The following is a 12929-nucleotide window of genomic DNA, read 5'->3' as shown; positions in this document are numbered from 1 at the left end:
ATGTTTATGAACACATTTTGAAAAATTGTGAAACTGGGGCATCTTTCTCCCACATGCATGCCGAAGATGCCCCACTTAAAGGTTTTTGTAAATGGTTTATTTGAAGTTCTTAAATTTACTGAAATAAGATTGCCTTTCGAGATATTGCAAACAAGACATCAATCTTCTAATTGATCATAAATTCAACAACCTCACCTGAATTGTAGGAGTGGAAAATGGCCGATAATGAAAAAGTGGGGCATCTTTACCCAAGTCACTCTACAAGTCTAAGGCAATGACATGCAGCTTCAGCTCAATAGCTAATAGTTTTGGAGATATTCGTCCCAAAATTTCATTTTTACACGGTTTTGGACAGTTCTAGCTCTGAAACTATGCATTTTTGACCACCGGTCCATATAAACTTCTTTTCCGTATTTTGATGTTAGAAAACATCTGTTTCAGTTTATCGGTCTAGTTCGTTAACACCATGCATATATTAATAAGCTATGAGAAGAGTGTGCTGGGTCTTTTCACAACGAAGGCTAAAAGCGTGGGAATTGATGTCTCTATCAACCACTGGCGCAAATCCCGGGGGGATAAGAGAGACATATCCCCTCCAATCTTGGAACTGGGGGACTGTTCCCCCAATAATCCGATTTGAAATGTGTTTTCTGGGGAGAAATGTGATTATTTGTGTTTGATTGCCACAAAGAAAAGTGAGATGAAATTGATATCCCCCTCCAGAATAAGCCTCAAATCCAGGCCCGTAGCCAGCCCAAAAACTTAGAGGGGGGATCCAACCATATGATAGTTTATCACCATATTATAGTTCTTTTGCAAGCCTACTGTAAAATTTTAGGGGGCAGCAATAATTTTGGGGGGCGGCCCCCCTAGACCCCCTTGGATGCGGGCCTGCTCAAATCTGCCCACCTCCCAATGTTAAAGACAACTCTGATCCTCTCATCCCCCACAGCGTTGTTTTTCAACTTCATAAATATTTTGAACATCCCTTTTAAAAAAAATGGTTATGGGAACGGTCTCCCCCCCCCCTTCAAAGTTGAAGACAGATTTGCGCCGCTGCTTTCAACATCAATCAATCAAGAAACTTCAGTAGTAGTTCCGATCCACTTTAAACAATACCTTCCATCTCAAGATCTCACATACCGTCGATGCTAAAATGGGACGTTAGATCTATCAATCTACTGATTTTATTTAGGCTAGCAGGTAGCAGCCATCAATCTAGGGGAGTGAATGGGCAAAATGCCGAAAATGATGTACTAACTTCACAGATATTCGGGAGTCTTTATCAAAGTTGGGTGTTATATTTTGTGGAAGCAGTTTACTCAACATCCATAACACATATCACCGTCGCTCGTTGTGAGATTGGTGATATTTGCTTGGTTTGAATTCTCTCTGTTATTACAGAGCCAATAACTACTCGCCTGCCATCTAACGAACGGAATTATAAATAATTCCTCCTATATTCTTTTATGAACGATAGATGGCAGATAATTATGTGTATTCATTTGTTTGATGGTGCCTTGGTGGTTGTTGGTGTGTTGTGTTGCTATTTGGAAAGTAAAAAAAATGAAATGCATATAAAGGAACTTCATATTCATTAAATATGGCAAATGCTCTTATATTTTTAAGATTACTTCCAGCAAAGTCAGCACTTCCAATAGGCGCTGTTAACAGTAAGGTTTTTAAAATTTAGTAAAGAATTCCGGTAACTCTTTAGACCACTTGAAAGTGCAAGGGTCATTTTCTAAAGCACATTTTAAGTCTCAGATATTAATATATAGAATACAATTTCATTTTAAGGCGTTTACATCGCAGATATAAGCTAGAAGCACTGAGAAATTTTAAAAAAATCAGGATAAAGTAGGGAAATAGTTTCAAATGTTTACATCGTTTTGTTCACCATGGAGAGTTTAAATTCAACATTACTGTTTATCAACATCCTCGTTTATCTGTGTACTCACCGTCGCTGATGCGCGTCCTTCCTGCACCTAGTACGCCCCAGTGCTCACTCTTAGATCCAATTTGTAGTTATAGTGGGAACCTATCCGTTTTTTTTTTTTTTTCATGTTTTTGCGACATGTTTGTACGCTGTATTTTTGCCCATAATGGTTAAGCCTTCCTAAAGGTAATCTGCACGGAGCGCACTCAGGACATAGTATAACGTAATATTATGTAAGAGTACTAACGGATAAGAAATTAAACCTACATTTTAAACCAATTCGTTAAATAAAACATCCTGACATCTGCGGAATACATCCATGTTTTAAATATAATAATAATACCAGAAACATGTCAACACATGTTGAAAACTTGCTGTAAGTTTATGTATGCAAACAGCAAAAGTTGCGTTTTAAAATAGCATAGTGATAGGTGAAGTTGCACGTTTGTTACGTGTATGCCTGTGTTATATATATTATCAATAGTTTGTTCGGTGAAGAGTAAGTTTAAGAACACATTTTGCAAAATTTACACTGCATATAAAGATTTCTAAGGAACAAATGTTTCCAGGACACTCATTTAATTAGTAAGTAATACAGCTGTAGTTTATGTTTACAAGTGTAGAGTTACTAGTGTGAAACACTACAAGTGCTACACGACGCTGGAATAAGTAAGTGCATATGAAAAAAAAGGGTTCATTCGATAGTTTTTATTCCGTATGTTCACACTGTTTTTGCTGAGTCCATTTGAAGTCAATATGTAAGTAGTAAGTAGTAGTCAATAGAGCTCATTTAGGACATGCTCTGCAGAAAGAAGTACAAAGCTCAAACCTAACCTGAAAATGTAAGAAATATGTCAACAATTTGGTAGAACCGTCTGTTCGAGTAATGCCGATATAGGACTGTATGAGATTTTATTTTCCCCTGGCGAAGTATTTCTGCACAATGTAAAGAAGTTTTGGCTTAAGTTTAGAGTTGCCCCTCCAGTCTGAAGTGCCCTTGGACTTTGCAACATACAAAAAACAGTGCTCAAAGTATTAACAATTGTACATTTCACTTGACTTCAGTACTCCGTGGGCTTCACAAAAATTTAGAAGGTTTTCTTCATTATTCTTGCGCATCCGTTACACCTATTCGCCATATTTTACAAGCACCATGCTGCTGAAACCTTCCGCAAATGCTTTCGCATCCGGCAAACAGTACTAACTTCCACATATCTTTTCTCGTATTAAACATAACTATCCTGCCGAACTTACATTCCTAAACGTCAAATAAAAACTTCAAATTATCATTTCTTACCTCATTTCTCTTGTAAATTTTCCTGATTTTTATAAAAAGCGGAGGGGTAACTCTAAACTTAACCCGAAGTTTTATTTTATTTTACATTTGTAGCGTTACTAGTGTGAAACCATTACAAGAGCTATAAAAACTCATATAGATCCTAGAATACTTAGAAATGTAGCGTACAAGCACTAAACCTACCTTATCTTATCCTACGCTAGCCTACTTTACGATCTATAACTATAAAGCCGTCCGACAGGTAAGGCCTCTAGCAATATGAGAAACGGAGTTTTTTTTCACTATTCTCGCGTATGTGCATACTCACCGTCACTGATGCACGGGCTCACCAACTTTGCCTTGCCCTACTTTGGTTAGATAGGGTTCTTGCTTTTAATGGTCACTTGGTACATGTTGCTTTGTGTTATTTCAATTGTAGCTTTTCGGGACGCTGTATTTATACGCAAATCGTGAAAGAACTGTAATCTTTCAACACTTATTTCTGGTCTCCCTTGCTAAGTAGGGAGACTTTGGATAACGGGCTGTGCAGATCTAGAAGAGATCGACATACAGATAAGGAGACTACATAACATTTTTTGCAAAAGCTGTTGCAATGTTTAGAAAATCCTTATCCTATTAGCAACTTTACAATCTACTAGATGTGCTTTGCAATTGGATAACTAACTGGGGAGTATTGAAGTCGGAACAAATGGAAACAGCCAAAAGACAAAGGGGTTAGTGCCAAAGAAACAAGATCAGAAATTATTAGATGTAAACGATGCTGATAGTAGAGTAGGTGCATGCACCTACTTTTTGTCCAGGAAGATTGCATACTACATTCTACTAACTACTACGTTCTAGTGTTATTGTAAGCAGTCATTTCATTATAACTACATAGTAACTGCTCTTTCGTTTTGAAGTGACATATCATATACGTAAATATTGTGACACTAAGTAGTTAGAGATGCAGCCTTTGATTTCTTTTCATTAAAACGTACTTTCTACTTATGCCTGATAAGAAGGTCACTTAACTTACCGGTAAGTGCGAAGAATACGCACCAACCTGTACTTCAATCTAGTATTGCATGTAGTCCTGTTCAGGGATGGTCAGCATGGAAGTGAGTCAATAGGAACAGACACATTAGTTGGGAATCAGTAATTTACATTTTAGGGTAGCAAATTGGAATAACTGATACATTTAATGGCTAGACTGAGGAGTAGGTTTATTTCAATTGCGTGCTCATTGTACTATTTCAAATGTCACCGATGAACTGGTAGGAATTTAAATCCTGATTTTCCACTTGTGGAGTGGATGCTGTATCAGTTGTACAGAGAAAATGGTCATGTGCTCTAGTGATTTCCCAATAAAATAGTAAATTGTTTATACAGTAAACCCTCGTTAACACGAATTCCAAGGGACTGAAAAATCAGGAGTTCGTGTTAAAAAATTCGTGTTAACCGGGGAACCAAATTTTATTATTCGAATACATTTTCTTCATACATACGCACTACTGTATACAGACTATATATACCACTACAGTATATTATGTATGTCATAGAAAATACTAGAGATGGTATCGAGACGAGACCAAGAATATTCTCCGTCTTGATACCATCCACAGAATTGTATCGAGAAGAGACTGAGAGTTTCGGTCTCGTCTCGATTTCGAAAAGCACAGCTCGGTCTCAAATTCGAGTTAAAATCGAGATCGAGACTAGTTTCGGTCTCGGTATTGTCCTCTGAAAAGTGAAAACACTACAGTAAGCTTATATCCTATCTTAGAAGATTAAAAATAAAGTTTCCACGCAGAAAATCCAGGTCAAGTTATAAAATTGATAACTCCGCTAGCAAGTTGGGTACCGCTAGTAACGGAAAGATATTTATGACAACTGTCACCAGTTTGGAGTTACAGGGAGAAAAGATGTTTTGTCTCGAGCTGTCGCCAGCAGCTCGTCTGCCAAGCACCTGCATGTTCAGCGCTCGACGGAGGACAGAATCAACACCTCATAAGAGAGGAAAGATACCTGTTTCTGTTTTTACTGTTATTTACAAGGCAATTTTCGTCTGTATAAATACTGTATGACAAAAACTGATCTGGAGTGAAATCTGAAATAAGAAAAATGATCTGAAAAAAAAAGGATTGAAAGTTCGTGTTAAATGAAAACCTTTACTGACTCAAGGGACTAAAAATTAGTTCGTAATTCGTGCTAACCGATAAAACTTCCTATAAGATAACGTACAGCGATGCCGGGACCGAAATTTTGTTCGTCCTAACCGAGTGTTCGGCTTAAGCGAGTTCGTGTTAACGAGGTTATACTGTATATAATTTTCATTTAAGTTACCAAAGTGTACCGGTATATTTTTATTGAATCAATTAACTAAGCTATAGTTTCTTTCATTTATACATCGCATACGTGCTCGTACTCGATTGTACCGTTCGCCGTTGGTACCCTTTGATATATGTAGTTGTTACGGTATACTAAAACATACAAGTTAGTGCACCGTATCCCGGAAATGAAGAACTTAAAATTGCACATGTTTACATTTTTGGGGGGAAAAGGAAACACGGTGGTTTAGTGGTAAAGTGCGAGAAGTTCCTGATTCGATTCCAGGTACAAGTTAGTGTTTTTGTGGACAATATCGTTTTCGGAGTTTTCTCTGTGTTTTCCCGATTTCTTCTACATTCACATTTCGTCAATAATTTCATTGTCACACACTTTCATTTATTATTTGTCTATTTTGTTTAGAGAGTCAGGGTGCCCGCCCAACTGTGGATTTCGTGTACTATGAAAAAAACTGAAATAAGCCGTGAATTTCGTTATCAAACCTTCAAATTTTAATAAGAAAAATGTACCAGAAGCCTCGCTGGGTGGTTTTATTGTTGTTGTGCGGTCGATAAAACTTACTGTAGTTTTACAGATATTTCGACCGTAAAATTGAGAATGATGAAAACCGTGAAAAATCCGTGTATTCGATTATTTAGTTTGAGTGGGAACTCGGAAGACAGAATAATAGTGTGTAAAACTAAAAAGAAAAGCTTTCCTTGTATTAATTCCAGACGATTTCTTAACTTTCCTGTCATATTCCTAATAGAGGAAAAGTATTTGAGCGATTTGTACGCTATGCGCATTTGCGTCTTCGAACTCAAGAATGGGAACGGAGCTTTAAAGGTTAGGCGTGTGTTTGTATAAAAATACATTTAACAACAACAAAGTATGATTTTTATGCCGGTGTTCCGTTAACTTATTTATTTGTGAACTTTATCGGACCGAGTTGGTTAGGGGAAGAGATTAGATAAGATTATGGATAATAATTACACGAAAATCTCTGTAGCATATCCAAAATATAGTAGTCAAACGAGTTACGTAGTCTGATATCTCATCTTGCTTCTAGGTTTGTTAAGTATGACATGTGCTCGCTGTTCTTCAGTTTTATCAGGCCACTCTATATATACTGATTACCGGTAAGTAGCATAGTACAATAATCTTGAAAGTTGTGAAATTTGCTCATTGTAGCCTGATTACAGTTTCTAATACAATGGCATTTGTTGCAGAGAACTTAAAAGTTGTGTTTCGGAGATAGATAGTAAGAATATATATATAAGAATGGGTCAAGTACCACGTATCCGCTAGCACTTCTTACAGTATTTGTTTTCTGTGGGTTCCAAAGACATGAGTTACATATGAAAGTAACTACGGTTATGTTTTGCATTGGCTTATAAATATTATAGTGGAAGAGAAAGTTGTAGTTCGTCTTTGCATTTTCAGAAGAGAAGACTTGTAAAGGGCAAACTGATCAAAGATAAGAAATATAAGGAAACGTATTTTCATGCAAATAAAGTGAAACACACATCAACCTATGCTTTAGTTACACAGCAGATGTATTGTTTTAAACAGAAAATGTGAGTTTTGGAACCTCACGCTTAGGTTGAAAGCGGAAATAACGAAATTACTTGACACATCCATTGCTGTAATTATTACATCATATTGTATGTCATCCATTAGCTCAATACGTCTTTATTTATTTCACTAGGTGTAAGTTTCAGAAGATGCTTCTGTACTGTCATAACTGTTCAGAAAAATGACCTATTGAAGCCAGAGATCTCGAACGGGTTGGCTGTGCAACATAGGAACACTTCCTTTTTCAACAAGTGTAAGTTAAGTCAATTTCATTTGTATATAAGTTTCATGTATAAAATGAAAAATTATGTACTTTACTAGTATGTGCTCCCTTGTGGTTATATTGTTAACATATATGCCTTGGACGCGGAAGACCTCAGGTTCAATTCCCGGTGGAAGCACATGTAGTTCGAATCCCACGTTAAGCTGTAGGAACACATTTCATATAGCTTTGGTGCCGAAAATGAACACTAAACTCCTAACCAACCTATTAGTGTATTAATAGCATTAATACATCTTATCTTGGTATTACCAGTTGTTTAGCAGATCACAGTTTAGGAACGTTAATAGACTGTTTGCTGTTCCACAAATATTTGGAGAAGAAGAAAAATTTACAAAGCACTGTCTTAAGTTTATTCCATCTAAATCGGTCCAAAGGATGGATAACGAGAGAAATTCAGACATGTCATTTAGGTAGCATAATGTTTCGTTTAGATGCGTTGAGAATGTAGGCAGGAATGCTTCGAAACTGTACGCAAAAATTTGCTTTTACTAGGTGCGTTAGGTACGAGAATTCTTTTTACGGTGAACAAAAAGTTTATTTTAATTTGCATGCTGACGATAGTTAGTGCGTAAAGAAGTGTGTGTGTGTCACCGTTAGGAAAGGACAAACAGCAATAGATATAATCTGCTATTTATCAGTGTATATCATAAATAACAATTGCTTCCAGTAATATAAAAACTCTCAATACTATTGCCAATCAACGAAATACTTGTTAGCGCTACAAGGTTTTATTTTCGATTTTCTGAAGGCTACACATCAGAATTTACCGTCCTCAAGTATCTCATTTTGTTTAGCACGATGTGATCTATCAACTATGTTTGGACAATATTTTAGTTAAACAGAAATTAAAAATTTAAGAGTTATTGATCTTAATTTAACACTCATTAACCATACCAATTACTGCCGGTTTGCTAATGTCGTAATGAAGATCTTAATGAATCTACAGGTTGTTACAAAAATGTCCATATGGATCTGTGCTCATCGGAGTTATAGGGTGCCCAAAACGTGAAACAAGTGAATTGTAAAAGTTCATAACTCCACTGCTATGGAACCTATCGTAGTCGCGTCAAGACATCACTGAGGAACTTGTATGTGAACTGTCCAAGTATCCATGTTTAAGAATGCTCCAGTACTTGCACACCAATTTTTAGAGAGGTAGGTGGGGAGAAATCAAGTACTCCCAAACAGCTTCCCTAAAAATGATTGTGCTAGTATCGGAGGTTCTGAAAGATGAATATTTGAATAGTTCACATACTAGTTCCTCAGTGATGTCTTGACCCGACTTCGATCGGTAGTAGGAACTACGGACCTTTAAAGTTGATTTTTTCGCATTTTCGACACCCTATAACTACGAAATTATGCACTTCCGACAACAGGTCCATGTATTTTTTTTTTTTTTTTATTTATTTATTTTGTTGTGAGGAATCTACTCCCAAAATATTGTGACAAATTTTTGTAACACTGTATATTTCAGTTATTATTTTCACCTGAATAAGTACTATGGTTCTTGTAAAGCATAATTTTTAGTTTACAAAGAAATTAGTTTTTCTCGAAAAGTACGCATCAGGTTTTATACGTAAGCATGTTATATTGTTTAGTACAATGAGATCTACCTATTGGTATATATGTGTCACATTTGGACAACTTTTTGTTTTCATTAAACGCTAATAATTTTGTAGGCTTTTTATATAGTAATTATCGATTTCTTTCTAATTATAGTGACAGCGGAGGAGCTGTGGAAGGGCGTGACAAGTGTAAGTAATGCAGGCAGAAAGAGAGGCCGAGGAAAAGGTGTAGGAAAGAAAATAGCCAAAGATCTTAACAAAGGTCAAGTAATTGGAGTCGGTAAGTTGAAGGACTGTAAAGTTACTTGCACCGACTGCAGTTGCAATAAAAATCATTCAGTTATTTGATTTTAATTATTTTCTTGTACAGTACATTCCTACGTATTCGAAGCAAATACGTATATCTACTTCTAGAAGTAAATGAATAATATCAGTGTATCTATATTTATTTAAAGGTACGTTATAGGATATATATTGAAAAATGAAAAGAATGTCTCCCACCTTTGTATCCAATTAAGCGTAATTTTATTTATATACCTAGACATATTTCAGCACACGCTGATGTCTTTTTCAATATCCATACCTCGTTACGTACTGGGTTCTTGCAATAATTCTGTATGTTCTGAAGAAGTTCCAGAGATATATACGATAAATCATGGCAACAACACACATAATGAATTTGCTAAATATCAGATGTCTCTTGCATATTTTCTTCTCATTTTTCAACATTTATCCTACAGCATCTTTCAATAAATACTCAGATTGATTGCAAGCCAAGGTAACCTTACTAAAATTTGAAGCCTTAAGATGCAAATTGAACTCCATTTCACAGGATATACAGATTTAAAAATATGCAAGAGACATCGGATATTTCCCAAATTATGATGTGTGTTGTTCGAGTGATCTATGTCTCTTAAACTTATTTAGGACTTAAACAGTTATTGCAATAGGCCAGTATGTAATGATGTATAGATATTGGAAAGACACCGGGGTCTATTGAAATATACCAAGGTACATTAATGAAATTACATTTAATTGCATGGTAAGATTTTTTTTTTTTTTTTTTTTTTCATTTTTCATGATACAGGATATTTTTAAAGGAAAATTTATTGATGGTAAAGTCAAAGGCAGCATGACATATAGATAAAACTAAACAGTGCTCGCTTCTAGATTACTGTACAAATCTAAATCTGTATTGCAAACATATGGCTCTCAGATGTCCCGGTTTAGCCCGGATAGTTCTAGATTATTTGTCCTCAAGTAATTGTTCGGGACTCCAAATATCCCGGTTTCTCTCCAAAATGAGTGCGATATTTAAAAGAATACCGCTGTTACTAGTCATCCATACTCAACTGATAGGAGTAATCTACTCTGTATTACTCATTTTTGGTGAGATTGACCTATTATTTAATTAAATCTGATAGTTCACTAAGAAAATACTGTAAATTTTCATAGAGTGGCCCGGCTTTTTAGTCTAGAAATATGGGAGCTCTAAGCAAATAGAATATTGTAGTCCATTCGCTGTTAGTAAGAAGGGAATTTGTCCTTTCTGTTAGAATTTTGCTGTTATTTCACAACATTGCTCTCTTTCGAGACTACTCAAAGCAAATATATATATATATATATATATATATATATATATATATATATATATATATATACAGGTGGTCCATGTATCTTACGAAATTTCTTTCAGCTTTCGCATAATGTGAATTATTTCTTAACATACCATTAAACCTGTGGAAAATCCATTAAATATATGCTCATCATTTCCGCAGGTTGTCAGACTGCAATATTTAGTGTAGATAGATTGTTCTTGTGTACACCTCTGAATCTATTAGCAGCATATTATTATTATTATTATTAGTAGTAGTAGTAGTAGTATTAGTATTATTATACAGGACGGACCATTTATCGTAATATGTCCTTGTAACTTTCGAAGTAATAAACAAAAAACGCGGAAAGTATGTACGATGCAAATATCGGCAGGGTAGTGTTTGTTACCAACCCAAAATGACTTTTTTTTTTTTTTTTTTTTTTTTAATACTATGTCATGTTATTACATATTTCAAATCTACATCTAAACTAAAACACAATACCATATTTATTATGCAGTGTTGGAAACCAAGGACGCTAGTACAGTATCATAAACATCCAAATTTTGGTGGCCTCTACTACAGTAATAGTGCAAATGAGACAGACAGGGCAATGCACATCCAAAGTACTTTAGTGTCTAATACTATGATCATGATACGACGGATACAAACCAAGTTACAAAGGATTGGAAATTTGACTTTTTTTTTTCAAATGTCTTTATTTCGATAAACTGCTTTCGATAAGTACCTCATCCAGTTACATACAGATGTGTTCAAATTATTAGACTCGACATTCAGTTTCTGAATATTTTACTGTTCTTACAATATTACGTGAGAAAATACGTTCGAACTTAGTCCAAATTACTACTTTGTAACTATGTCCTAATTTCTAGTGGGTGTGGCATATGCTTTTCAATAAAACATATGCGTACGTAACATTCAAATATAATTACTATAAAGTGTGTATATCCAAATTGGAAACAAATAGTGAAATGGAATACTTACAAGAAAATTATCTCTCACACAAAATCCCTTATTCTTTATTAAGTCTTTTATCCTTTGTGGCATCTTATATACAAGTTTAGCACATTTTGCCTTCAATTCAGCATCGTGATACCACAAATTGTTGATCTCCTTGTTCAATTGAAGTTTGGTTCTCCATCATGCATAAAGATGAAATGTACGTCATCAAACCAGAGTGAAGTCTGGGAAAGCAGTTCTCCTTGAAGAACGTGTAGGTATTGGTAGTGCTTCATTGTCCTCTGTACTATATACAGTCTTCCAGGCCCGAAGACAGAGATCACACCTCAGACCATGACTTAAGTAGAATGCTTCACAGTTTATTAAAGACATTCCAACTTGAATTCTTCCCAGGTCAGCGTCGCTATTGTGAACATTCATCAGACACAAAGATACATGATTCATTACTTAAACACACTATTCTCCACTCGTCAGCAGTACAATATTCTAGGCCTCGTATCTATTCCAGGCGCTTCTTTGCCACGATTGGAGTAGACTCTAATTTTTGTTTTCTTTCTTGACCATATGCTTTTATTCCCTCGACACAAAGAATCCTTCGAACACTTTCAGGCCAAATGTCTGCGCCATACTTAGCCATTTTTATGCTTAAGCCTATTAGAAGTTGCACTTTTGTTTCCTAGAGCCAATCTTTTTAGTTTTCTGATACTTCTTAGCGATACCTTTGGGTTTCGCCCACACTTCCCAACCCTATTTAGGCTCTTGTTCATTTCAACAGAGATTTTACTCACAGATTGTTGTTCTGTCCCAACTCTACTAGCAATGTATTGTTGTGTATATCTTATTTCCACCAGAAGTATTTTGTTAATTTCCATTTTACGCTTTTGCTTTTCCCGTTACAGCTGCAATTACTCAGAATAAAAGATTGATACACGAAACACGTCACGATAATTTTAAACAGGCCCATTCGAACTGTTGAACGCCTTGAATGTCTTTAACTTCATACGACAGCAACCACAACACTTCAGACTGTAATTTGTTGATAGAAACCACAATAGCTATCTACAACTAAAACACCACTTTCAGAATTCTCCCCCCCCCCCCCACTCACTAATACCATCTGCTGTTAAACGGTGATATCACCACTTCAACTGTACAGTAAACAAATGAAGTATTCTATATTGATGGTTATAACTAACTCTGAAATTAGGACTCCTATATCAATTTTGTATTTTTCGAGCGTGAGTCATAATTTGAACACGTCTGTAGATAATTTTCAATAAATTTGAAAGTCTTAATGCCGTTTACAGCAATTTGATATCTCAAACCGTACGTAAGGCCGAGTGTTATACACTATGAGATAAATTCTAGGAAATAGCGTAGGATTTCTCTA

General features: G+C 35.6%; 1 protein-coding gene across 2 annotated transcripts in view; it reads left to right on the top strand.

The window, feature by feature from the left end:
- Positions 1–1502: 1502 nt before the first annotated feature.
- Positions 1503–12929, top strand: part of mRpS5 (mitochondrial ribosomal protein S5) — a 43532-nt gene continuing 32105 nt past the window's right edge. Inside the window, exons 1-3 of one of the 2 annotated variants that reach the window (XM_081730823.1) lie at positions 1503–1673; positions 7249–7368; positions 9118–9243. In XM_081730823.1, coding sequence (XP_081586949.1) covers positions 1604–1673; positions 7249–7368; positions 9118–9243 — 316 coding nt within the window. In that variant the 5' untranslated portion in view covers positions 1503–1603. The remainder of the gene's footprint in view (positions 1674–7248; positions 7369–9117; positions 9244–12929) is intronic. The other variant, XM_081730824.1, reaches the window with a different exon arrangement.

The sequence above is a fragment of the Thermobia domestica genome, chromosome 11, assembly GCF_964235325.1.
Source record: "Thermobia domestica chromosome 11, izTheDome1.hap1.1, whole genome shotgun sequence".
In the NCBI taxonomy this organism is placed as follows: domain Eukaryota; kingdom Metazoa; phylum Arthropoda; class Insecta; order Zygentoma; family Lepismatidae; genus Thermobia; species Thermobia domestica.
This window is presented reverse-complemented; position numbering and strand designations above follow the sequence as displayed.